The following is a 25,422-nucleotide window of genomic DNA, read 5'->3' on the forward strand; positions in this document are numbered from 1 at the left end:
CTGGAAATGTCATTCACTTCATGGAAGGCTAAAAAGAAAAGTGTCAGTCAGGACAAAATGTTTTTAATCTCTGCTTGTTTATGCAGGAAGGGGGACAATCCTGTCTGATCAGTCAGTACAGCATGTCACAACGAAATGAAAAAACTGAAAGTGGGCTTGGAGTGCAAATATCACAATTCTCTTTGGACTTTTCAGTTATTCCTCTCTCATGCCATCCATATTGCCCTGCTGTTTGTCTATCGCTCCAATCATGGGCTTTTAGTCAAGTCAATCAGAATTTCAAATTCTGGGAATATACTGTATACTGAGATGAAAAACATCACGTCCCTGTGGCTGCTCAGACTGTGAAGATATTCATTTCAGCGTATTAAAAAGTGATGTAATGACGAGAATAAGTTATTGCCGAGCTTATTCAAATTACAAAATGAAATATACAAGGGCTGTCACTCCAGCATAGCAACGTTGGAATATTACAAAAGATCCATTGGGAAAATACTTCAATTATATATATATTTTTATTTTAGAAACCATCCGGCGAGACTGTAATTTCAGGGTTTGTGCGTGTCACAGATTTACAGCCAGAAAACGGCAGCTTTTCAGTCCCATATATCACCCTGCCAGATAACCGCAATGACAGGAACACTTCCTGTTGTCCTCTAGGGCTTCTTCACTCTGTCGTTACTCTCTTTTGTCATGCTCTCCCTCCAGCTTCCCAAGTTACCTTGACTTTTAGGTCTGGGAGTAAATCGAAGAACCAGCAGAATAATGACTCTTGGGAAGTAGCAGATTATAGCAACCCACTAGATAAGAGCATTGGAGTAATTTAACTTTAATAAATACAAAAGGTGAGGAGTGTAATGCGAGGATAGGTCTATACAGTGTCAGGCTGAGGCGGATTATACACAGGTGGTGTATGAACCTAACAGAGAGGCTTGCCCTGCAAATGTGTACAATTACAAGGCTGGCAAAAAGGCAATCAAAAGATGGAATTGATTTTCAGCTCTCAGAGAAAAGATGCCAGAGGCAACAGTAAGTTAAGCACAGAAAAGGGAGCGCCTCACATGGAATTATTCTCAAAAGGAGTGAGTAAAATAGGTTTTCCTCCCACAAAAGGTTTATGTAAAGGTCAGCATGGTGGAAACGAGTGCTGCTTTGTGTCTCAATACGGATACTTCCGTGAGTACACTGACAAGTAGTACACTGTGTACACTATGTACTCACTTGTGTAGTGCGTCCATTTCGACAGGGTAGTGTTGTTTCAAATTGCTCATAGCCGTTGTGCACTGACCGGAAATTCCGCCGCCGCCGCCGCCTCCTCCTCCTCCTTCTTCTTCTAATGGCAAATTGCAGCCGGGCAGAGCATCACCGCCACCTATAGTCGCTCGACAAAATATATACTGGCTTGTTTTTTCACTATCTGACTGCAATGTAGTGCTACTTATCGAAAAGAAAACACATATATAAAAATGTTCGCCGTTTTAATCGCAACCGCTGCAGCTTCCTTGCCCGCCATATTCACAAATTTGAAAATATGTTGGTGGTCCCGTAACTTCCACTCCAGAGCGAGGATGGTGACCGTTGAGGGCGAGTACGGTCAAGCGTCCACACTCAACTTTTTGAGCGCTTTGAGTGCAGCATTCGGGTAGTGCACTGCATTTGGCCATGCTTTGTCAGTGTGAACGCACTATGTACTCAAAATAGCAAGTATATGTTCAGAAGTGTGCGATTTGAGACACAGCTCTGGAGTCAGAGGGTGAATGAGAGGACACATTTACCTTCAACTCTGGGTTCAAGTTCCAAGTCATGATAACAAGTCTCTCTGTCAGTAATAAAATGTGTTTCTGATATCTTTTAATAAATGCCTCTTCACCATTGTAAAACCGTAAAAAGTACTTAAAACATATGTTTTGGTGGTCAATTCTTAATGTAAACATTAACCTGTTGCGGGTTGAGGGTTTCTTCTTGCTTGTACAATTTACAGCATACGTTCTCTGAGAATCTTTTATATCCAAACAAAATTGGTACTGAATTGAAATTTCCCTGACCCTAATAGATATCAAATTGAAAATGTAATCAAATCAGGATCTTGTGAATCGGAATCAAATCGATTCTGGAAATCATTGGCTGTACCCAGCCCTAGCTGTCATGGATCCTTCCAAATACCCAGTTCTTCTTTTGTTTATTAAACAAAACCTGTAAATCACATCACACTCTGTTGTCCTGTTGTATACAGTAGTTTTTCAAATCTGATCAAATCTGTGTGATTCAACATAAGTTAATAATTTACAATAATTTGACAGACCCACATAACAATAATGCCCAGTAACTATTAAACCAATATTTATGTCATGCGACCAGCTGCTGTATTAATTCATACACAAAACGGCTTCTGTCTGCTTCAAATATCTTCCCCTCACTGAAGCTCAGAGCCTCGATAACATACCGGAAATTAATAGGAAGTAGCAGCCAAAAACGTAAATATAACATAATTAGCTTTGAATCGCCTGTGGGTGTTTACTATGAGCGTGATGTTTAACTAAAAACCATTCTATTCAACCAGTAGAGGAAGTCAACTCCCTCCAGTCTGAGGTCCACATCACATCCGCCCCCTGTGGTTAAATTAATGTTTCAATCGCCAAAAAAGTCATTGAGGCGGCACGCTGCAGCAAAGTCATTAGATAAATGTGTGTGGGCTTTCTTTTAATATCTTTTTGAAGAGATGGAGGGTAGGAGTAAGTGACAGAGGGGGGTGTGTGTGTGTGTGTGTGTGTGTGTGTGTGTGTGTGTGTATGTGTATAATGTAGTACTGTGTGTGCGATTTAGAAAACGATCCTTCATTAAGTAGTTCATTGGTGTAGTAGAGCTCTGACTCTTCTAACTGGTCTTTACAAAGAGACCAGGGATGTATGAAATCACTCTGCCTGTAGCATGCAGAGAAAGACGTCAGGGGAAAGACACAGTCCAGAACAGTCACTGCTGTTTTACTTAACACATTTAGTGTGTACACAAAAATCCAATCTTGGAAGTGAAATATGTGTCACCATGTTGTGAAAAGCTCACCTTGTCCCACAGTCGCTCTCTGTCCAAAGTGATAATTATCATGGCTGGATTCACCAGGTAACCGTTACTGTTGAAGGAGAAGTCATTGTGTTCCCAGGTTACATTCAACATGTGCCTGCAGAGAAACAAAACCCAAAGAGAAAGATGATCAGTGAGTTCAACTTAACATTTATTTTCACTTTTATGTAAGTTCAGAGCATACACAAGAATATGCCCATCACGATGTCCTGAAGCCAAAGGTAACATCTTCAGATTGCTTGTTTTGTATGACCAGCAATGAAAACGCAAAAATGTTTTTAGCTAACCATCACATTTTCACAATTGAGAAGCTGGAGCTTTTCAAGTGAAGCAGTGTTACAAACAGGTGCAAAGCAGTGGCGTAGTCTAATGTATTGTAGTGGATATACTGCAGTGTGTGTGTGTGTGTGTGTGTGTGTGTCTGTGTGTATATATGTATATTGGTGGGGGGGTGGGGGGGGCTGAGGTTTTGAGCATCAACGACTTCATTTCCTGTATTCGGATACACTATAATGCAAAGTATGTTGTTGCGTGTCATTGGGCATTTTTAAGTGGGTATATGGAAATCCTGGAGCTTTCTTAGTGGGTCTATCACGTAGACTACACCACTGGCGCAAAGCAAAACACATCATGGCTCTAGGAAATGGCCATGTCGGCCTGTCGATCCATCGCTTTGGTCCAGACTGATTTCTTAACTATTACATTTGCTATGAAATCTTGTACAGACATTCATGTTCCCTAGTAGATGAATCCTACTGACTTTAGTGAGCCCGTGACTTTGCCTCTATCGACACAACAAGATTAACTTTTTATTTCTTTATTAAAATATCCTGACAACTGTTGGCTTGGTTGCTGAGGACATTTGGTACACACATTCATGTTCCCTCAGGATGCATTGCAAAAACCTTTATTCTGTATACAGGAAAGGACAGAAGACTCTACTTCCTGAGGAAACTCAAGTTCTTTAATGTGTGCAACACGATGTTGCAGAGCTCTTAGCAGTCAGTTGTTGCAAGCACAACTTTGCTGCAATGTGCTGGGGCAGTGGCATCAGAGCCGGCACAAAACGGACCAGATAAACTGATCGGAAAGGCCAGCTCTGTTCTGGGAACCACCTTGGAGCCGTTAGGATCGGTGGTGGTGGAGAAGAGGATGCTGCACAAACTAAGCACTTTCAGTAACAGACCGATCCAGCTCTGCTGTGACAAGAACCACTACAGGAGGTCCTTCCGACCAGCTGCTATCTCCCTGTACAACCAGTCCCCTCTGTGTCAGGACAGGTGGGTCGAGAGGTGAAGCCTCACGCTTCCCCCTAATGGAATAAAGACTGATACAGACACTCTCACCCTGGACTTATACATCTTTCATCCTTTTTTAAAATTAAATTCTCTAATCCATTACTGCCCTATAACCTTACAGTGCGATTTGCATGCAGTTTTGCCCTACTTGCAGTATGTCTACCTCCCATTTAAATATGTACAGTATTAAAAAGTCCCCCACTTTTTATTTAAATTGTTTTTATGTATTGTATATTACTCTGTTTTTCCTTTTGGCTCAATTAACTTCTGTAACAGAAAAATGTCCCACTGGAAATAAAGTACTCTCTATCTCTATCTATCTGACGCCAATCATTAGGTTTATGACCAAATACCTACAGAACTAATAGCCTCAGCTGCTCTTTTTTGTTCAGTGCAACTTAGCAAATGTTAGGATGCTGTCTGTTTGTTGGTTTGTCAGGATTACAGAAAACTAATGGCCTGATTTTCATGAAACTTGGTGGAAGGGTGTAGCATGGGCCAAGGAAGAAGCCATCACATTTTGGAGTGGATCCGAATAACGGAGTGGATACACAAATTATGTTTCGCTTTAATTAACATTGCGAGATAGACTGCATTGGGATCCTGCAAGACAACACAAATCTCGCAGGAGCTGGTGGTTTGAACTCTGCTACAGGTGGCAGCCATGGATACAGCATGGGGACAACAAATTAAATTGAAAAGATTTAAAGCAGGTCATGAATTGACTAGCTGGCTGCGCAGTCCCACTCTGACCGTGTTTCTCGTTAACTCACTAACGGACAGAAAGGAAAAGTAGTCTGGTGAGAGGGACATTCTCTTCACAAACCACTTTGACACAAGAAAAGCACATTCTACAGTTGCTCTGGGGTCTTCTTGACTTTAGCAGCTTTTCCATCATCAACTTCTTACAGAACTTCATCTGAATTCAACCTCATTTTGGTTGGTTTTTGTTCTGTTCTCTGAGTGTCCTAGTTTTAAATGTTTTAGCTGTTTGTTTTTAGTGTACATGTTGCTCTTGGGATCATGAAACCATTTTACACTGATTGGATAATGTCACAAATGCCTCATGTCACAACAGAGACACAAGGTGTCCTGACAGCTTCTGCACTGTGAAGAAAACGGCTCTCTCCTTTGATTCCATTGTCATCACTCACATCCTGTGATATTTAGGCCTGTGGCGTTGCTCTCTCACCTCCCCCGTCACTCCAGCAGAGGTGATGAAAGCCTGCTGGGAGGAGAATAGCCTTCAGCTCTTGTCTGTGTGAAAAGCCTCTTTAATCTGGTAATCTGCAAAAATCCCATTAACAGGTGAGCTGACTCATTATCAAAACTCATTATCAAAATCCCCAATTAGGTGAGGACAAATCTGAGAACCGCGAGGGATGTTAATGTTTGATCTGGCTGGAAAGAGAAGAAATGATTGACTATAAAGTTAATGGAAAGTGCTTTGTTCTATCTTGCCGACCTTCACGTTGCTGACGAGAGCCGCTGCTACTCAAATCGTGCCTGCTGGGTTTAGCAAGTCTAAAAGGAGGGGGTGTACAGTATCAAAGCCTGAGATAATGTTCAAGATTTTCACTTTTTCATGGACGGTGTGGTTTTACAAAAGGAAAAGTTGTCTCCCCTACGGCTCTGAAGACTCCAAAAGAAAAATTACTTCTGACATCAGAGGGAGAGAGTGATATTTTATAATGCAAGAAAAGTGTCCGACGATGCTAGTGTCCCGTTAGCAGCCCCTTAGTCACAGTCTACAGCAACACACATATAAAGCCAAAAGCTGATGCTGGAGCAGTTTTTTTGTTCTTGCTCTTCCCTTAGCTGATTTTCATTCATCATTCATCATTTTTCTAACAAAATAGGATTGATTTGTGTTCTGTGGCACAGAAGGCATTAGATTGCTCTTTGGGCATGGTTTAAATAAGGAAAAGCCGTGCCCTCATCCAAACCCACCCCCATCAAAATAACCTTGCAATCTACAAGAAATATAGGGGAGCACTCAGTCCTGAGGACATGAGGAGATAGATGGCAGGGGGGCACAGGACACAGTTTGGGGAAGCGACAGTCGCCATAAAATGTTTTCACTAGACAGATGGGAAGACATGAATAAATAACTTTTGACCTCTTTTTGCCACGTCCCACAGGTGTAGGTCTGAGGCATTTCTGTTCTCTTTATCTCTACATCTTTATATTTCAGGAATTAAAGAGAATAATCATTCCCTGTGTGATCCCTAACCATCAGACAACATTTTATGCTTGTCCTTAACTAGGTTATTCAAATAATACACTACAAATCTAAAGACAAAGAGACTCAAACTATCTATGATTGACCTCTGCTGTGCAACTGTCTGTTCTAAAGTAATGTATGAAACAATTAAAGTGTTAGTCCTGAAGATTGTCTTTTTCTTGGATTTACTGTAGTTCGTATTGCACAGTTACAGTAACAGTTTGTCACGCCAAGGGCATTTTCATTGTATTCAGGTTCAATTTGAAATGAAAATGTTATCCTTAGTGTCAAGTTTATGTTTAAACACAACAAATGAGACACCATTAAGTACACATAAGATAGTCTAAAGCTACAGGGGTTCATATCTAATGTTCACCATTAGCACCATTAACAGCAGCCACTGCAAAGTTGTTTCCATAACTCTGTAACTCATGTCAGTTATGAGCACTGTCTTCCGGTGAATGTACAACCCTGCCACCAAACATTGGCAATCCTTTATGTGTAAGACAAGCATTTACAATGTGGATATTAGAAAGAATGTTGCAAAGAAAGGCCAGGTTCTCTTAAGCTTATGTTAAATTGTTGTCTGACCCCCAACATCTTAGCTCACCTGAACAGAGTGTCATTAGTAGCAGTTGGCTTGACAGGGTTGTGACAGTCACTCTGGCCCTCGGGAACAAAGCCTCTCTCTTTCTTAAAGCTCTGCACGCCTTTCACCACGATGGCCACCCCATCCCTCACCCTCTTTCTCAGGCTCATCCTCCACCGGTCTGTGATGATGCTGATGAGCCCCACAGGGAAGCTTTCAGGTGGGACGATATCTGGGTTCCCCACTGCAAGGCTAGGGATAATCCAGATGTAGCCTGGCCCCACCAGTCGGGACTCAGCTGCCATGGTGAACAGGTACTGAGCCTCTTCATGGGAGCAGTAGACCAACAGCACCTGTGCATCGATCTGCTGCAGCAGCCTTCGTGCCCGGATGTCGTTCATGCCGTCAGCGGACATGTCGAAAGTCAGCACGTCCTGCAGATCCCATATGAAGTAGCTGGTGTCGGTGAAGGACTTAATGTAATCCACGTAGGTTTCGTAGCCGGGGTAGAGGCTGGTTATGACCACGAAGCTGTCCCAGTTGTACTCCTCCATCACCTTGAACATGCCGTTTATCTGCTGCTCAATGGAGGAGCCCAGCTGAAGGAAGTTGGAGCCCTCACCCTGGAGGAAGAGGAAAACATTAAGGAGATGGAAAATTTACGAAGACCCTTATGTTAGTTAACCAACTGCACGCAATATGCTCTGGACTAAAACGTCTTAATTAAATGTGTATAATGTGAAGTAAGATCTCTGGCAGACCCTCCTTATCCCTGTGAGGGTACACACAGAGAATTTGTACTTCGATAAATCGCACATGGAGAAGTGAGTTGCCCAACCAGCAGGGTCTGTAGTACAGCTTTGACAGGAGTTAAGTGGTTCTGCTTTATTTTGCTCTTCCAGGAGCTGCACACCCATTCATCACTTAAACTCACATGTCTTACTTTTGCCGCGCAAACACTGGCCGTCGTCCGTACTTGCAAATTCAGAGGGATGGGACTATCACTGTGGCCAGCGCTGGCTCTGCGTTTCATCTGTCTTTTGTGCAAATGCAATGACCTTGAGAGAGGAATGAGGATGGCTTTCTTTTTAACTGTATTTATTAAAATACTTAATAGCCTCCTTTTGGTGTGTGATACTTCTCCCTTGAGATTTTCATGAAAACAAGACTAAGTGAAGAAAAGCTTCAGGTGTTAAAATTAGGACTCAGTCGTATCCAATCAGTTGTCAAAGACAAAATGCCTGCTGTGACATCACTGATAAGGGTGTGGCCAAAGGTGCCTGAAGGATTCCAGGAGGAAACCGCTTTCTTGCCTGTGGTTTAGTATTGAGTATACTTAGTATAGTCTGTAAAATTTTAAAATCAATTAGTAACCACCAAAACAAAAAGAAGAAAAATCTGGCCGGTGCACTTTACTGTGCCTTTTACATTACATTGCCATTTTTTGGGAAACATGCTAAATTCTTTCAGGCACAAAGACTTAACTTTCTTATAGCACAATGGTTGTTTTTCTAGCTCAAATAAAGCTAAAGCTTAAAGAGGTTCGGATGAAATGAGTGACCAAACATGTATCGTTATTAATATTTGTCTAATGAACAATGTTACGGGTATGTTGGCTTATTCAAAGGTGCTCTCTTTAACGTGAAGTTAGTAAAAAGTAAAGGTGTTAATAGGAAATGCGGGATTAATTATTTTTTTTAATATTTATTATTATATCCTTTATATTTATGAGGTTATGTATAGGGATGGGTCTCGAGACCCGGTACTATTAGGACCCGGTTCCAAATTTCTCAAAACCTGAGAAAACAATTGAAAACATAGTCGGACTGGCTACCGAGAGCAAGCTCTCTGGGCCGCTTAATCAGCTCGTTAAAACAAAAAACAGAGACAGATATCAAACAGTCACAGACTGCAATAAAAGTAATAATAGTTCTTTTAAGATTAATAACTTGTCATGAGACGTGGACTTCTGTGTAGTATGTATCTATTTGTGTCCTCTATTGATAGTGTCTGTTGTTTGTATGGCTTATGTGTTTATGTTGCATTCTATTGCTGCACAGCGAATTGCCCCTCGGGGATAATAAAGACTCCTTGACCTTGTCTCGTCTTTCCACCAAATAATAGAAAAATATTGATAAAGACTCGGATCGTTAAGCAGTCTTAAAAATGGTATCAATAACAATTAACGATCCTCATCCCTAGTTATGGATATTAACTATCTAACTTTTAAAAAAGCCATCAGCAAAGGTTTGTAGTTTAAATGCAACTATCGTTTTTTTTCTCCATGGTTTTTATTATGCATCAAATCAAACCATCTGTAGCTGTAAATGTTAACAAGTTGTTGGATGAGGATAACACAAAGGGCTTTTTCATAACTGGGTAACCCAAAGGTTTTATGTCTTATGACTGTTCTATAAAGCACAAAGAAGTCATAAGTTCCAAATTATAAGCACTTACTAAATGATATTTTAGAAATACTAGCAGATGCTATGCTAAGAAACAACAAAGGGTTTATAATTTGTAACTAAAGGCCAATGGAACACTTATTAATATCAGTTATAAGCCATTCATCTAAAATTCCTTTGGTTGGTGTTATTCTTCTATGGAAAAGAGCTGCAGAACATCCATCTTCGTCCGCTTATCCGGGGTCGGGTCGCGGGGGCAGCAGCTCCAGCAGGGGACCCCAAACTTCCCTTTCCCGAGCCACATTAACCAGCTCCGACTGGGGGATCCCGAGGCGTTCCCAGGCCAGGTTGGAGATATAATCCCTCCACCTAGTCCTGGGTCTTCCCCGGGGCCTCCTCCCAGCTGGACGTGCCTGGAACACCTCCCTAGGGAGGCACCCAGGGGGCATCCTTACCAGATGCCCGAACCACCTCAACTGCAGAACAGCCACACCAAAATCAACAGTCAACAACTTAACAGTGTGTTTATTAATTTATCAACTGCGGACATGATGTAAAAAACCTACAATGAATGACTTATTGCTTAAAATTGCAGGAGACTTAATAACTTTTGCGAATGGGTATCTCACTCTAGGAAGCAATGTAGTAGAGTATAGAAGTGTTAATATAAACCAGGCCAGCAGTCGTCTCAACCGTTGTCTCATCCCTTCACAGTAATTATACCAAGGTATCACAGTTAATGTGACGGATTGATGCGACTCTACATGTCGAGCTATTAGTTCAACGGAGATTATTGATTCTTCAGCAGATTCCAATTACCGTGCCTCATCTTCACTGTGCCACATTGCTCTGCAAAATAAACATATCGTGGATCATTTGTCGTAGCATGACATTAGTGTGAGTAGGTATATAGAAGATGTGTAAATGGGGTTTATTATTTTACTGTAGAAACTTTCTTGCCTATAATCTTTCCTAAGTAGAAATATATATTTTTGGACTAGTGTGAGCTTGTTGTAAAAGCTCTTTCTCTTCCTCCATCAGGCTGATAGGTAGGTGGCCCCCTTCTGACCCTCTCCCCTCTGGGGAAAAACCAATCCACCCCGAGCACGGGGGCCTCAGAGCTGAGGATTGGAGGGGTCAGGTATCTTGAGACTGCACACGGACCTGTGATCTTATTTAGCCTGTCTCATTGCTGTCCTTGGAAAAAAGTAAAGCGGTCTTGTGATGTATGAGTATCTTATGATTTCAGACGTCACAGCTTGACTTTGTGCCTCTGACTGTACTGTGCTCATTCCCCTGAAAATATTTTCTTTTTCTGTTGCCTCGTTTCACTTCCCACTGCCCTTGTTTCCTCACACTTCTGTTGTTATATCTCCAAACAGTCAGGTAGCTTTATCTAACAGAAGTTTTGTACAATTTTGTACAATAATACAAAAGTGATATTAATACAAAACTTTATGAAGTGTAATGTTTTCTATTTTGAAATACATTCTATTGATAAATAAATTGTCAGTGATGTTGAATATACAGTAACATAACGGACCGCCCCTATGGTTCGGCACGCATGTGAACCGCGGATTAATTGCAAATTTAACCGTTATGCTCATCAGAGCAGCTCAGCAGAGAGACGGAGCGGGACGCCATCGCCTCTACAGGTTGTTAAGGGAGTCGGGGCAATGCCGATAAAGCACTCAGAACTGTGGTTTTCATTCGTAGGCTACTCTCGTACGGCTCGTATCGGGTGTTAAAACTACTATTTAACGCAACTACGAGACGTTTTCACAGGTTACGAAACTATCTCAATTTGATACAGATAAATGGCAGCGCAGCCCGCCGTGCGGACAGACACCAGTCGGAGCTCCGGCGGAAAGAGACAATATTGGAATTGTACCTAAACCAACTAACTTACTTTTTTAAATAAATTTAATTAAAACCCAAAGTTCATGTCTTCTCTTTAAGATGCCTCATATGTTACTGATTACTGTAATATTCATATAAATTAAATTTGGTTATCAGCGTCTTTACTAGGAATTGGTTTCAGCTCAGTGTAAGGTAACGGCTGTGGACTAAGATGGATTAGACTGCAGTGGAGGCCGGCTGGCTGCATACATCCACACTGGGTGCAGGGATCTTATGCAGGTTAGTCACGGAGGAGCTTGAGAATATCGTATAAATCTACTCATTTTCTCCTTCCCCTGACTGTCACACAGCAAATCAAGTCTGTGTTATTGCCTTATTCCTGCACGTGCTGCTGCCTGTTCCTGCATCTGCAACGCTTCACAATCAGTTTGTGCCCTGACAGATGCTAAGGTGTCGGAGTATGTATGTTATGTTAAATTGTGTTTCTGTATGCCTTGTACATACTTACTAGCCCAAGGGTCGGTCAGAGTAAAGCTCCTTGCAAACTACAATCTCAACAGCTCAATTAGCAGAGAGCAGACTGATAGCGCAGTCCAAATGAGCCTGGGGCTCAAAGCCTGAAGTCACGACCGCCCTGTCAGTGTGTAGAGCGTGTACAGTACTGTCCAAGGCATATGGTTGTAGGGAATGAAACGAAACAGTCACAGCCTGCCATCATGGCCTCCTCTTGGCTGCATCCAACTTCTTCCCTGATATCACTCCAAGAATTCTGTTTTTGTCTTTGTTGTCGTCTCAACATAAGGATTCGTACAAATGCTGAAGTCACCCAACTCCATGCACTGCAGTGGCACTTACAGTAGCTTCGCCCTTTCCTTAGTGTGAAGCTAAGGGAAGCGTTTCCTCCGAGTTGTCTCACCTGCTCTCCCCATAGGAAAACAATGGCACAGCCAGCGCAGAGCGGTTTTACCATGGATCATGTATAGGCGGCTTAAGACTTGAAACTTTCAACTGGTTAGGGTTATAAATTACACTTTTGTGATTCTTTTAAAGAGTCACTTGGAACTTGTTGGACTGAAAAATTCAAGAATGCGTTTTCTGTTTCGGTGTCATACCCAACACGGCTAGCCAATACAAAAAAAATAAAGCACATTATATCTAGAAGTGTGACGTCAAAGGCAACCTTACTTGGTTTAGGTTGTTGAATCCGCACCATCCATTAGACACATCTTTGGTCTCTGATCCGTCCGAAGCTGGAGTTACTATATGAGGTTTTAAATTTGCCTCACTTATTAAATGAGTTTGGGTTTTTGATGTGTGATGTAGCACCACTTAGTTTTCCCTTAACCTTAATAAGCACTTATTATTTAACCCTATACAACCCTAATCCTATAAAAATGTAATGATTAATTCCGACATTAGTGAAGGTGCTCCTTATTTAAGGCTAGACAGGGCCCCTCTACTTTAAACCCTGAAAGGTGATTTGTATGTTCTATTATAGTATATGTCATTTTATATTACAATGGATACTAAAAACTCAAGGTACTTCACCACAATAATACAGAAATTCTCTAAATCCAAAATGACTATAGATCTAATACAAAAAGAAAGTGAAATCTCTGCTGGTTGACAAATCCTTATCATCATCTCACGATATATATGATCATATTGCCCAATACTATGGATAATGTGTGCTAGATTATGACCTGGGTGAATGTAAATGGATATCAACCATGACTCTGTTCAGTCAATAAGCTGTACTTCCACAGTGTTGTCCACAGAAGCTCACAGTAATAGTCCACAGTCCCAAAGAAGATTACAGCCATTGAGTGGAAAGCTTAGCTTCTCAAGGCTGAGATTACATCCACAAGGGGAAAATATACAATAGAACTCGTATCTGTTTACCAACACGGATGCAGAAACTCACAGTCAACTTTAACTTTTTAACCCTTTAACATTTTGTCAAGCGTGTTGTGCTCAAATCTTGCAAAGTCCAATTGAGTGAATGCTTTGCAGCCAGAAGATTAGTTTTTAAATGCTTTGAAACTGGTCTGAGTTGCAGTTAGATGAGTGTTAAGCAGTGATTATCTCTAAACCACAGCTGTTTATGTCACTGAAACTAGAATTTACACACAAACTAGGGCTGTGCAATTAATAACATTTTTATCGTAATTTCGATTTCAGCTCCTAACGATCACAAAAACAATGTAATCGAGAATAGAGATTATTTTGCCTTGTGTTCTGAAGGGGAATTCAAAAAGTTCAACGGGAAAAGTAGGGTAATTGATGAGGGATTTGATTTGTTTAACGGTTTCACTGATTTTTAAGTTTAATACATGCAACATCTCTCCCAAAGTCAATGAGTAATCGTGTTAAATAATCGTGATTTCAATTTTGACCAAAATAAATTTTTTTCCTAATCGAGCAGCCCTAACACAAACAGCAGTGTTTACCTGCTTTAAGACTCGCTGGATTGCTGAAGGTTATTTGAATGACTCATGTGAGGGATGCCTATTGATAGACTTGATGTGCATCCAAACAGCTAAAGGAAACAAGAGATTGAAGTAATTTGGCTCAAAGGGGCTGAAGCCACAATGAAATTATGTATTGCGGTAACTGTGTGACAGTGACTGAAATTAGAACTGAAGATATGGAGCACAGAGTGGTGTATGGTTCCCCTGGATATTGTATTGTAGCCATCTCCCCATTTCCCTTTCTATCCTTCTATAAAGAGTGACTTCTGGCCACAGCTCTTTTCTGCAACATATGTCTGCCTCCGCCACGCAGCAGGAAATGCCCTGGCGTCACCTTCCTGTGCTGCTGACGTCACATAGATCCTGCACGGCAACCAGGAACAGACACACTCCCTGGTCATTTGCCACTTAAAAACCAACATTATGACACTCTGTGGATGGTGTGGAGCAAGACTGAAATAATATGCAAATGAGCATGGGAGTTCTGTCTGCATTTAACACAAAATAATTAAGATACATTATTAATCAACTGAGTATTGAGTCTTTTTTTTTATTTTTTTTATAAATGTAATCATTAAATATCCAACTAAGAATATCTCACAAAATCAAATCCGGAACTTTAGTTTTATCTTACTTTTATGGGAGTTTCATATTCTTATTTGAATCATTTAAAGCCGAGTTAGTATGGTCTGGATGACAAAAATACAATCATGACAAAATGATGGGCTCCAAATTGTACTTCAGTTCAGACGGCTTAGGTGCGGCACAAAAACGCTTGGGCGCTGCGCCTAAGCTGTATAATACAAGGGAAAACCCTGTAGTTGCAGGAGTCTGATAAATGGTACTCGACTCTTTAAAGGAGAACTCCTGCCAATTTTTACGTTAATCTTGATCGCTATAAACATGCGAGTACTGTCGACAGAAAAAAAAATAGCACAGACCACCGGGCGCTCAGTGGATTGTTGTTGGGAGTGGGAGGCGACGAAGGCGGGGAGAAAGCAGAAGCAAGGATGCCGGTCGGGCCTGCTAGCCCGGCTAAGGGAACTACCACACAGATCTCCACTGCCATGCCTCCTACTCACCAGCGCTACAACTTCACACGGAACTGCTGCGTGATGATTATCACCGAAGCCTGTCTAAACACACTCATCCCGGACGGCAGCTAGCAGCAGCGAGCTAGCTACCGGCAGGATGTCTGAGTTGAAAACGCATCTTGTTGTCACGTAAGGGTCCTGTTCATGTTGCACAGACATTTTAATTGCATTTTGTGTCTGTTAAGAGGCACAAAGGCACTCTTTAGAACATGCCCCCACAACTGCCGTTTTAGCTACAGTAAGTTTGAGCTCTAGGCGTAGCTGCAGCAGCTCCGTGTTGCTACCACCGATTTGGCTCGTTTTTTTTTTTTTTTTCTATCGACAGTACTCGCATATTTATAGCGATCAAGATTAATGTAAAATTGGCTGGAGTTCTCCTTTAAGTCCAACTGCATTCCCTAAAACAACAAAGGAAACTTCCTGGTTAATATGGGAACCAGACTATTACTTTCACTTTTTGCTCAGTATGTATATCTTGATTTGACATTGAATATGTGAATCGTTTTGCAATTCAGTGTTGCTCCTTTTTATTTGTCATAACACACATTCACATATCTGATATATCAATTTATGTCATTTGTTTGTCAATCTCCACTCATAGCAACTAAAGCATTAAACTTCGTTATGGTCATGTCATAGGCACTCACAGCACTCAGTGAATGTAAGGACTCCACATTTCTTATTCAAATCCACACAATCTGTGTTTGCCCCAGTGTACTTGATATAACGTTTTTCTTGTTACAATATTTGTCTATCATCCAGCCTGACATCTGAGTTGTATAAAGTTTAAGTTACACTGCGTATTCATATGTACTCACTCACTGCTCCCCTCTGGCTGCTTCTACGACTATTCTGCACTTGCTCTACCTCAGTCTAGACAGGTAACACTGTAAATGTGCCAGTTTTTAAAAAATGTAGCAGGAGGTGGAGCAAGAGACAAGCGAGTTCATGCCATAACGAAGGCAGACAGAGAGATAAAAAGGAACTGCTCTAGTTTTGAGAAAAGCCTTGGGCTCATGTTCCTGCAAAGACAATCAGGGTTTTGCTCGTGTCTGGCTTACATTTTGTCCACTTATAGCGCTGTGGCTCGGAGGATGGGATCTATCAGATCACACGATGAATCCTTCAAAAGATGCTTTGAATTTTAGGTCAGGATATTGAACTAAATGCATAATGAGAGAAAACGTTGATTTTGTGCTATGTTCAGGAATTAAGAAGAGAACTTATTTTAATATGGGTAATTACTGTACTTTGGAAAGACATCACTGTATGTCCCCATTTTTTCAGACTCGTCATAAATCTACTGAAGTGAAAGCTACACTCGGAAGTGTATATGTGTGAATGATATATCAAAACTTAGTTTAAAGTCCCATACTGTAGAAATGGCAGTTCCTTTATCTTCAGCTTCTGTAATCTAAAGACGGTAGTCTTGCATTGCCAGACTTTTTTCCACAGTGCTGTGAAGTAAGGTCTGGCTACACTACAGATATATTCTGGGATAGGAGGAAAAAACCGCTCTGGGTTGTTTGCATTTCTTTAAACCAATCACAATAATTTTGGGTGGCGCTAAGTTCCGGATGCAGCAGCAGCAGTGCCTCTGCAAAAAAGTCTCGGGGAAGGAACTTGTTTTGGTTAGCTATTTAAATTAGCTGAATACATGGCTATACTGCTCTTACCAGTGTATCATCAGTATAATGTTACTTCGTCCATAGCTATCCCCACCAATCAGCTCCAAAATGTCCAGGTTAGATAGTAGCTAAATGCCAATTGCTAACCATAGAGGTGGCAGATTAGAAAACACTTTGTTATAAATATCATGGTTTGTTTTTTAGAGCAATGACAACCAACCTGTTTTGTTGTTTAGGTTGGATCTCTGTGCTGTTGTATCCTGGTAAAGAAGCAGCCATATTTCACTTTTAAACCAGGTGCAGGTCTAGCAGGCTTTTGGCTCATTTCTGTCAGCCATTATTCGTGCTATTGATTTATCCACTGTTTGCCCATTGAGCAGCACTGTGGGAACTGATTGATCCGCTGGTAATAGTAATGAAGTATGTAGCTTTGATTTTCTGTCCATCTGAAATTGACATATGGCTACTCAAGTTCTAACTCTAAAGATGCATAAATAAGCATATTGTTCGTGGAGTGAACTTTGCTTAATACTTCCAGTTGTATAATTAACATTAGTTCCTTCTGAACTTTTGCTTGTCACTATTTCATTGGGATATGTGAGAGGATGATGGTACATGTGCTCCAATGCTGTCGATCAACAAACTAAAATGTCCTGAGGACAGGAATCAGTTTATCACCTAATTTTATGCCGTCACTTTCAGAGAGATCAAACCCTCGGCTCTCAGCGATATGTATGAAAAATGAACGGGCTCCGTTGCCTTGTTGACTACCTTTGACAGTGCCCCATAAATCAATCCATGGGGTGGCGTTACAGATTGCTCAGAAGAAGGCTCAAAGAGGGTTGGAACAAACTCATCTCTGTGTACCTGGTACACTGTCAGGTGCACATTGTTACATTTACAGCACTTCAATATAAATGAATTAATAAATGACCAATTAAAGCATAAATAGGTGACAACTGGTGTTATCTAAATCTGTTTTGACATAAATATACACTGGAGACATAATTTTGCTGCCACTACTCATGTCACATTTTGAATAATAAAATGACCAATAGAATAAATATGTTATTGATATTTAAAACCTTCAGTATGAATCTCATTTTGAAACGGTGACTGTAATTATTCTTTGTGTAAGTGGATTCTGTGGTATGCTGCACTACAATACTGGATATCCCAGAGCTTTTTCACAGGGCAAATTGGGGTTCAATATCTTGCTCAGTGACATTTTGCCGTTTTTTCAGAGAGGCTGAAGATTGAATGTTTCCGCCAACTAAGCCACAATCACCTTTGATTGTATGTACTTCATTGTCCCCTGGTAAGGTCTTAGAAAATATTGGTTTGTCCAAGTACTTGCAGGAACTTTGCTTTGAGAAAATGTGGCTTTATTCCAGAACTGCCAAATTCAGATTATCCTTCCCCACATTATCCATATTTGCTTGTTTGATCTTCCAATAGGGCTGCACGATTTGGAGAAAAAGTCATATTGCGATTTACAATACTGGGATTACGATTGTGATTGCGATGTAACGGTATCCTGAGTTTACTTGATTTTCAAAGAAAAATGCAAAAAATAAGCTACTACAATTTTGAAATGTGTATTTTTGTACTTGAACATACAAAGTTAAACGAGCATAAGAAGAAATACATAAACAAAAATGTGCAATACCTTTTTTTAAATAACTTAATATTTTAGAAAATTAAAAATACAAATTCTTATTAAAATGATACATATGTATGCCCTTATAAACGATGACATTCAAAATGGGTGTAATATAATTAGTGATTAAGTAACAAAATCTACAACCTCTGTTGTCTGCATGGTCTGAAACCCTTTACACTTCTGATACTCACATGACCATACGCGATACATGCGCTACTGCCTAAACAGACCGACTGTCACTGGTCATCTTTTGTGGACGTTGTCACACTTAATACATCCATGGGGCAACTTAATTCAGAGGGCAGATTCAACATTGATTCAACGCAAAGCCATAATCAGGCATTAGTAAGAGCGAGAACGGCAGGTGCTGATGAGTGACGTCAGTGTCTTAGTGGTGAAGCGAGGAGACAGTGATGAGCGGTGTTGCACTCATAGCGGCTGTAAGAGAAAAGCGAGAGGAAACAGAGATACTGTAGCAAAGACGATGTAACGTCAATAAACACCAAGCTTCTTAAGACACGGTGGCTTCATCTGTTGTTAATACTGTCGGTAAAGTAAAGGGTGTTACAACGTGGAGACTGCAGTGCACACAGTGTCATGCTCACAGCACACCTTTTTGTTTACTTAAATCACACAATTTTTGCGGTTATGTTATCGCCCAGAGTGACATCGTGATTGTGATTAGATCAATCGTGCAGCCCCATTTTCCAACATAATACTGTAATGTTGCTTTAGTGAGCTTTCAAAACAGATCTTCCGTATTGTCAAGCAACAGTAAAATAAGTTTCGTCTACCATAAAACACCTCTCTCAAACAAACTTCTAGCTTATGCAGTTTTATTTTAATAGCACATCATCGGAACAAGAACCAGTGGTGGTCCTGAAAGATAGGAAAATGGTCATCAGCATTCTAAATCTAAAAGACTGTAGTTAAAGGGACAAAATATGCAAACCAGAAATATAGAACATTGACTGCATGGGGTGCCAAGACCATGATAAATTGTTATTTGCCTACAAAGTGTCAATTTATCAGGTGAGGCAGGGAGGTGTACATGTCAATCAGTGGCCTGGTACCTCAGTGGGTAGCAGAAGATTACGTTTGGTTTCCAACTGGGACTGTCCATATTAATAATTCATGAACTCACTGCTCTGTAAGGCCCTTTTAATGCATTCACTACACAGTATATATTAATGGTCTCAACTCCCGTCGTTGGCTTATTACAGATGAAAAGAAGTAATTTGTGTTAACAGTTGCCAGCCTTTGTCATTACGTTTATTTCTTGTTACGTGTTTTTATTTTGGAATATATTATGACTTAGTTGCTGTTACTGTCCTCAAGTTAGAATAGTTAGACGGCAAATGAGCTGCAGGAGGCAATAACGGCTGATTGACATGTTTTATTACCCTGGAGATAGAGCCGATAGAAAGATCACCCATGTTTTGTGAAATGGATGCATCTGATAGGGGGAGCTGTATACAAACCATACGAATTAAAGAATTTACTGCACTCTTACTGTGGTCTCATTGTTTCTCACAAAATGTCACAAGACTCAAAATGAAGTAAAAGATAACTATATTTTAATTCAATATGCATATCTTGAAGTATACATACGTTGTTAAATAATTTCAGATTATTTGAAAAAGGTTTTATCTTTCCCTTCAGAGTTTTGATCTTTCTCAGAGAATGAGTTCATTGATACTAAAGCTAAAAAGAGAAACTCCGCAGCAGGCCATGATAAAGTTAGGCTTATGTTGGTCACCAAAGTCATTCTTCAATAAGTAAACTTTTACATGTTTTTGTCAAACTAAAAGCAAGAATGGTTTCCACTGATCTCTAAATTGCAGCCGTTGTCCCCATCTTTAAATCTAAACACCAAATTATTTTGTACTTGTAGGCCTTTCTCTGTCCTTCATGTTTTTCAAAAATACTGAAAAGTTTTTGTATAATAAAAATTAGTGCTGTCAGTTAAACGCGTTAACGCAAACCCATTTTAACGGCGTACATTTTTTTTATCGCGAGATTAACGTTCTTTTTGGCCTAGCAAACTTTGTAGTTTTTTTCACATGCTGTTTCAACAACTAGTAATGTTCGAAAAACTACAACACCACACCAGTTCTAGCTAGACCGGAAACAAAACAGGCACGCCGCACACACTTGTTTGGGTTGCGAGCCGGCCAAAGAGTAGTAGGCTAATGTTACGTTTTGAGTGGATGGCGAGCACGAGACGGCGAAATGGATGCCGATAAGATTCTGAATGGAAAGTTTACTTTTAAAAAGTTGTCGAGGGGGACAGTAGTTTCACGCATACACAGCCTGTATGCAGTGTTTCCGCTAGAATTTTTTTCGGCGGTGGCGGGCAGGGGGTGTTGGACGTCAGAGTACGGGCTTATCTGCTAATGTAAGCTACCGACCGTTACCTTGAAACCATCCAGAAAATAGACTTATTGTCTTGATTTAACGTCACCGCTCATTTTACACACAGTTTAACAACAAAAGAAAACGCTGAGTGAACATTACTAGCTACATTTTTCATGTTGGTTTTGAGCGGCATCCACCCCCACTAACACATACAATACACACAGTCTCCTGCAGCGGCGAGTCAGAGGCAGAGGGGCCGTCACAGCAGTGTGGCTAACGTTAGCCTCTTGTCTCATCTGGGGTCTGATTAAGTTGGGGTCTGGGACAGTAAATTCATCACAATGCTAATTTCCAATAAACTGTAGCTGTCATATTTCACGGGTGTGAGTGCGGATTTCATGTCGCGGCTTTCGTCGCTGTTTATCACTTATTGAGTGAAGTAGTACTCGTCCTGTTTTATTTGGATGCCATAACTTCGCGAGTGATGACGTCCTGTCACTGTTCCAGTTGCTCTGCTCACCCTAGGGGGAGAGAGAGCGGAGGACAGTTGCTTGAGTTCAGTAGAGCAGACGGTGCTACGAGTTTATGACTTTTCATAAACGGCTGAAGGAGCGGTGGTGCGCGGTGTACGTAGCGGAAACCCTGTTGTGCGTCTGCCCTATTTCTGATACCGTGGCGCTGGAAATTTTACCGTGGCGGACCGCCACTATGCTATCAACATAGAGGAAACACTGTGTATGACACGGAGAAAGCAGCCTAACTGGAACTGCTGCAAAGTGCTGCAAACGCTGTCTCATTAACTGGTGATCACTGGACGTCAGTGAGTAATCAAAATTATTTAGAAGTTACTGCACACTATATTGACTATGTATATCAGCATACGCTTTTAGGACTGTGTTGTTTGTATCGTTTGTTTTAACTGTTTTTGTCATTTGGGACATTGTCCAACTCCTTTAATGTCCAGTAGAATTATTACATTCCTTATTACAAAAATGTAAAGGTTACAAATGTCCTGCTGTGGCACCATTTTGTTTGTACTGTATAAGCAAAGTGTTAGTGTTACATCTCAGTTAGGTACTTGTAGGAATTGTGCAATAATGAAATGAGTTGCTACAAAGCTAATTAAGACTATCAGCTCCACAAAACTCTCCCTTTATTTCTCAGTACGGCTATGTTCAGAAGATGGTGTCGTCCGGCAACTCAAGTGAAGATAATTACCTCGTCTGAAGAGTCCATCATGTTTTTTTAATCCTCCGTGTCCTCCTTGGCTACTAGCAACTGCGTGGAGGAGGGGTGGGCGCAGTGCGCGATCACGGAAGGCTTGTATTATAATCAGTTTTGTTGTCATTACTTAGAATTCCTCATGGGGTGAGAAATTATGAAAAACCATTGGCTCGTGCCCATTTAGCATATGAAGTTATCATTTAGCCTTATAACATTGGGGAAATTATGTGTGACTTGACTGTAGCTGTTGTCATTTCTCATGTTCATTACTTACTCTTAGAGTTTGTTGTGAGTTGCTGACTGAATGATATAAATAAGAAATTACCTGAACATTTAGTCCAATTGGCTTTGTTTACCCAAAGTGCATCTCTCTGAACTTTCTCTCTGACCCACTCTCAGACTGAATGCTTGATCTGTAGTTTCTCGGCATATTTCATACAAATGCAAGGGCTTAAAATGTGAATTAAATTGCTTTACGTTGATCAGTTTCCAATTATACTATATGATGAGGATCCCACAGGTAGTTGCCCCAACCAGCTCTTTCTGAACCTGACTCAGCCCCCGCTCTGACCTTGTATGGCAGGACGACAGCAGAGCCTCCACTAATTCCCACGATGGGCACTGCCGTCTGAGTGGAAATGAAGTCCAAGATTTGCGCCACGGCCTCCGAGCCAACATTGTCCTCAAACACCACTCCATGGACGCGGTTGGTGGACAGGGTGTCACAGATGCGGGTGAGCAGTGCCCGTGGGTTGGTGTTGTTGACCAGCACAGTGATGGGGTTCACCTCCAGAGGCAGGTCCATAAAGTTTTCCCGACTTAACCGCCCCTTAATCTCTGTTTGGTATGCCGATCCGCTGAACACAACCGCCACGTTCACAGAGGGCGTGGGAATCCCAAAGGGCCGGCTTGAGCAGAAGGGGACAGTGCAGAACAGCAGCAGCAGCAGCAGCAGCGGCGGCCACCACGGGGAGTCGCTCAAGCAGCCTAGACGAACGCCCATCTCAGTCACCTACTGCCTGGAGGAGGGGTCAGAGTGAGGGAGGGGTCAGCAAAGGGATTGAAATGTTAGATACACAGGAACAGTTGCTGTCTTTTTCTGAAATGTTGTGATAATACGCAGTAATCCCTGCTGGCCGGGCAACCAAACTGCCTTTTGTTTAGAGTTGGCTTATTTTGATTAATGACCTTTTAGCTTCACTCTGCTCAGTGTGGTGGTCTGCCTGCCATAACTAAGACAGTGTAAGAGCCCATTAACGGAATAGAATACTACAGAATAGTATTTTTAGAGTGTGTCAGCGTGCAACATGAGGCTGTGGCCAGGCTGTTGTGTCTTAGGGTGGCAGCTGCCACCCTGCTGCTGTTGGATTTTGTGGTCCAACCCAACAGATGGTGTCCAGTGTTTAATGCAACAAATGGAGAACAAGAGGATTTATCTTTTTTTTTTCTTTTTCCGTGACATCACTTTTGAAGCTGTTGCTTCATTTTTTCAGTGGTCCAAAGCATTCAAGCTTAAAGGGATTGTTCAGAGTAAATTCACCCTAGGGTCCTTTGCACCATGACCTCGACAATGCTGATTAATTGACTTCAATAGTTTCATTATAATGATTTGTAAGCTTTTTGGGAAAGTTTTTCTTTTCTAGTTATGAAGCTGCCATTTGAATTCAAACAGCAAAGTCTATATTTACAAAGAGACTGAAATCCCCAAATTGGCCTTTGAAAAAAGCCAAGCTCTTTGTGCAACATTGCATCACTTATGGTCTGGATTGAAACCAGCAACTCTCTGTCTTAATTTCTTCCAAACCCCTAATTGCTTTGCTTCCTGTCCTCTGGAAGGTAATGGAGGAGAAACACCATGGCAGAGCTCTGTGATGTCAAACCCTGTAGCGTTGGTTTAACATTCACATTGTAGCCAGGCGGCGGTTTGTGTTGAGCTGTCAGACAGACTTAGGCTCTTTGTCAAATCTGTCACAGTAGTGTTTGTGGCCCTGAGGGAGTGCTGCACACTGGTCCCCTGTCACAGAGATCTGATCCACCATGTGATGGAATCCCAGTGGGGTGAATATATTGTAATCCCTTGGTAATCCCTGCCAGGCGTCATGGCCTACGGCTTGATTGTAGTGTATAAACTTATCAAGAGATTTGGCTACAGCACAAGGCTCAGTGTAGCTGTGTGTTGCAGTTCTCTCCATGTTCTACTTCCTGTGTGGGCTGTGAACTCCCCTTAGAAAACATTGCAAACAGGCGGGCTGCAGAGAAGCATGGGCGCTTGGTTAGTATGTCTCTAGAATAGTTATCATGGGATTGTTTTTCCAGTCTAGTCACTTGCTGAAATCCCCATAAAAGACATCACACATGCGCGTGAAGCTGTACTCCAGGTAGGCGCTGGCTCATGATTAATTTTATAAATTGATTAGTCCACACTGTGAGAGGGCATCTGCCACATTCCTTTCAATGACATTAACCATGTTTCATGCCTTCTACCAAGGCAAGAAAATACGGAGACCGAGTTTGGCAAACAGGAGCTTCCAATATAACTTAATTAATATTTAGATTCTGAACAGTGCAATCAGCTAAGCTTTGTGATACAGCTGAATGGCAGATTGGCACTGATTTGCCCGGCTCTGACCCCTGTAACTAGTCAGATGAACCTGTAAACTGTACCAACATATAAAGAGGCTTTTCACCTGGGCTAAATCCTCCAAAATATAATTCCTGTGTATACAAGGGCTGAAGGCTTCACTCTGATGTTGGGGATCAAAAGTCACTGTGGAGGATGCATTACGGGGTACATCCATCGTGAATTATCATGACACACACAGTCTATTTGACTCTGAAGCCTGGTTGTAACAGATACAAGGTACATAATGTAGTCTCAATCCGGAGCAAGAGACAGGTTGCTGTTTGCGTCATGGCGCTGCTACAAAGTGGATTCAGAATGAGTCATACTGTACCTGGTGACAGAGGGAGTGAGACCATTTACTACCAAATTCCTGTTATCCTTGTGTTTTCTATAGACATGCTGGAATGACCCATTTGATGAAAACTTCTTACTCCATTTATGTAATAACACTCAATTGAATTTTATTATACTTCCTAACATGTTGTCACAAAGAAATTTTGCCAATATATAATAAATTAATAATTAGGTTACATAATACCAATTTAAGATATAGTTCATGATAGAATAACAAGTGATATTACATATTTACAGAAGCCCCTTTTACACATGCACTGCAATCCTGAAGTTATCCAGACATTACCCAGATGTGCTGTATGTGAGAGCGCAAATGTCTGAATCAGTTGGACCGGACATTAAACATTCTTTATCCTGCCAGCTGCCTAGTACAAAGTATGTGTAATGTCCGATTGAGCCCATGTGTGAATAGAGCAAATCATTTTCCGGAGAATTCACAGCGAGGGAGTAGGTGTGTTTATGACGTTTTAGTCATGCGGCTGGCGCGAAAAGCGGAAGAATACAAACATCCGAGGGTAAAGAAGAAGGGTGAATTACACGAAGACAGCAATGT

At 41.3% G+C, this 25,422-nt stretch overlaps 1 protein-coding gene across 1 annotated transcript in view; it reads right to left on the reverse strand.

Moving 5' to 3' along the window:
- grin2ca (glutamate receptor, ionotropic, N-methyl D-aspartate 2Ca) overlaps window positions 1-22,895 on the reverse strand; it is a 58,607-nt gene extending 35,712 nt beyond the window's left edge. Inside the window, exons 1-3 of the mRNA XM_078269562.1 lie at window positions 22,464-22,895; window positions 7,211-7,812; window positions 3,061-3,175 (exon numbers count right to left, since the gene is read on the reverse strand). Of these exons, the coding sequence (XP_078125688.1) occupies window positions 3,061-3,175; window positions 7,211-7,812; window positions 22,464-22,895 (1,149 nt within the window). The remainder of the gene's footprint in view (window positions 1-3,060; window positions 3,176-7,210; window positions 7,813-22,463) is intronic.
- Between the last annotated feature and the right edge of the window lie 2,527 nt (window positions 22,896-25,422).

This window comes from Sander vitreus, chromosome 15 (assembly GCF_031162955.1).
Source record: "Sander vitreus isolate 19-12246 chromosome 15, sanVit1, whole genome shotgun sequence".
Classification (NCBI taxonomy): domain Eukaryota; kingdom Metazoa; phylum Chordata; class Actinopteri; order Perciformes; family Percidae; genus Sander; species Sander vitreus.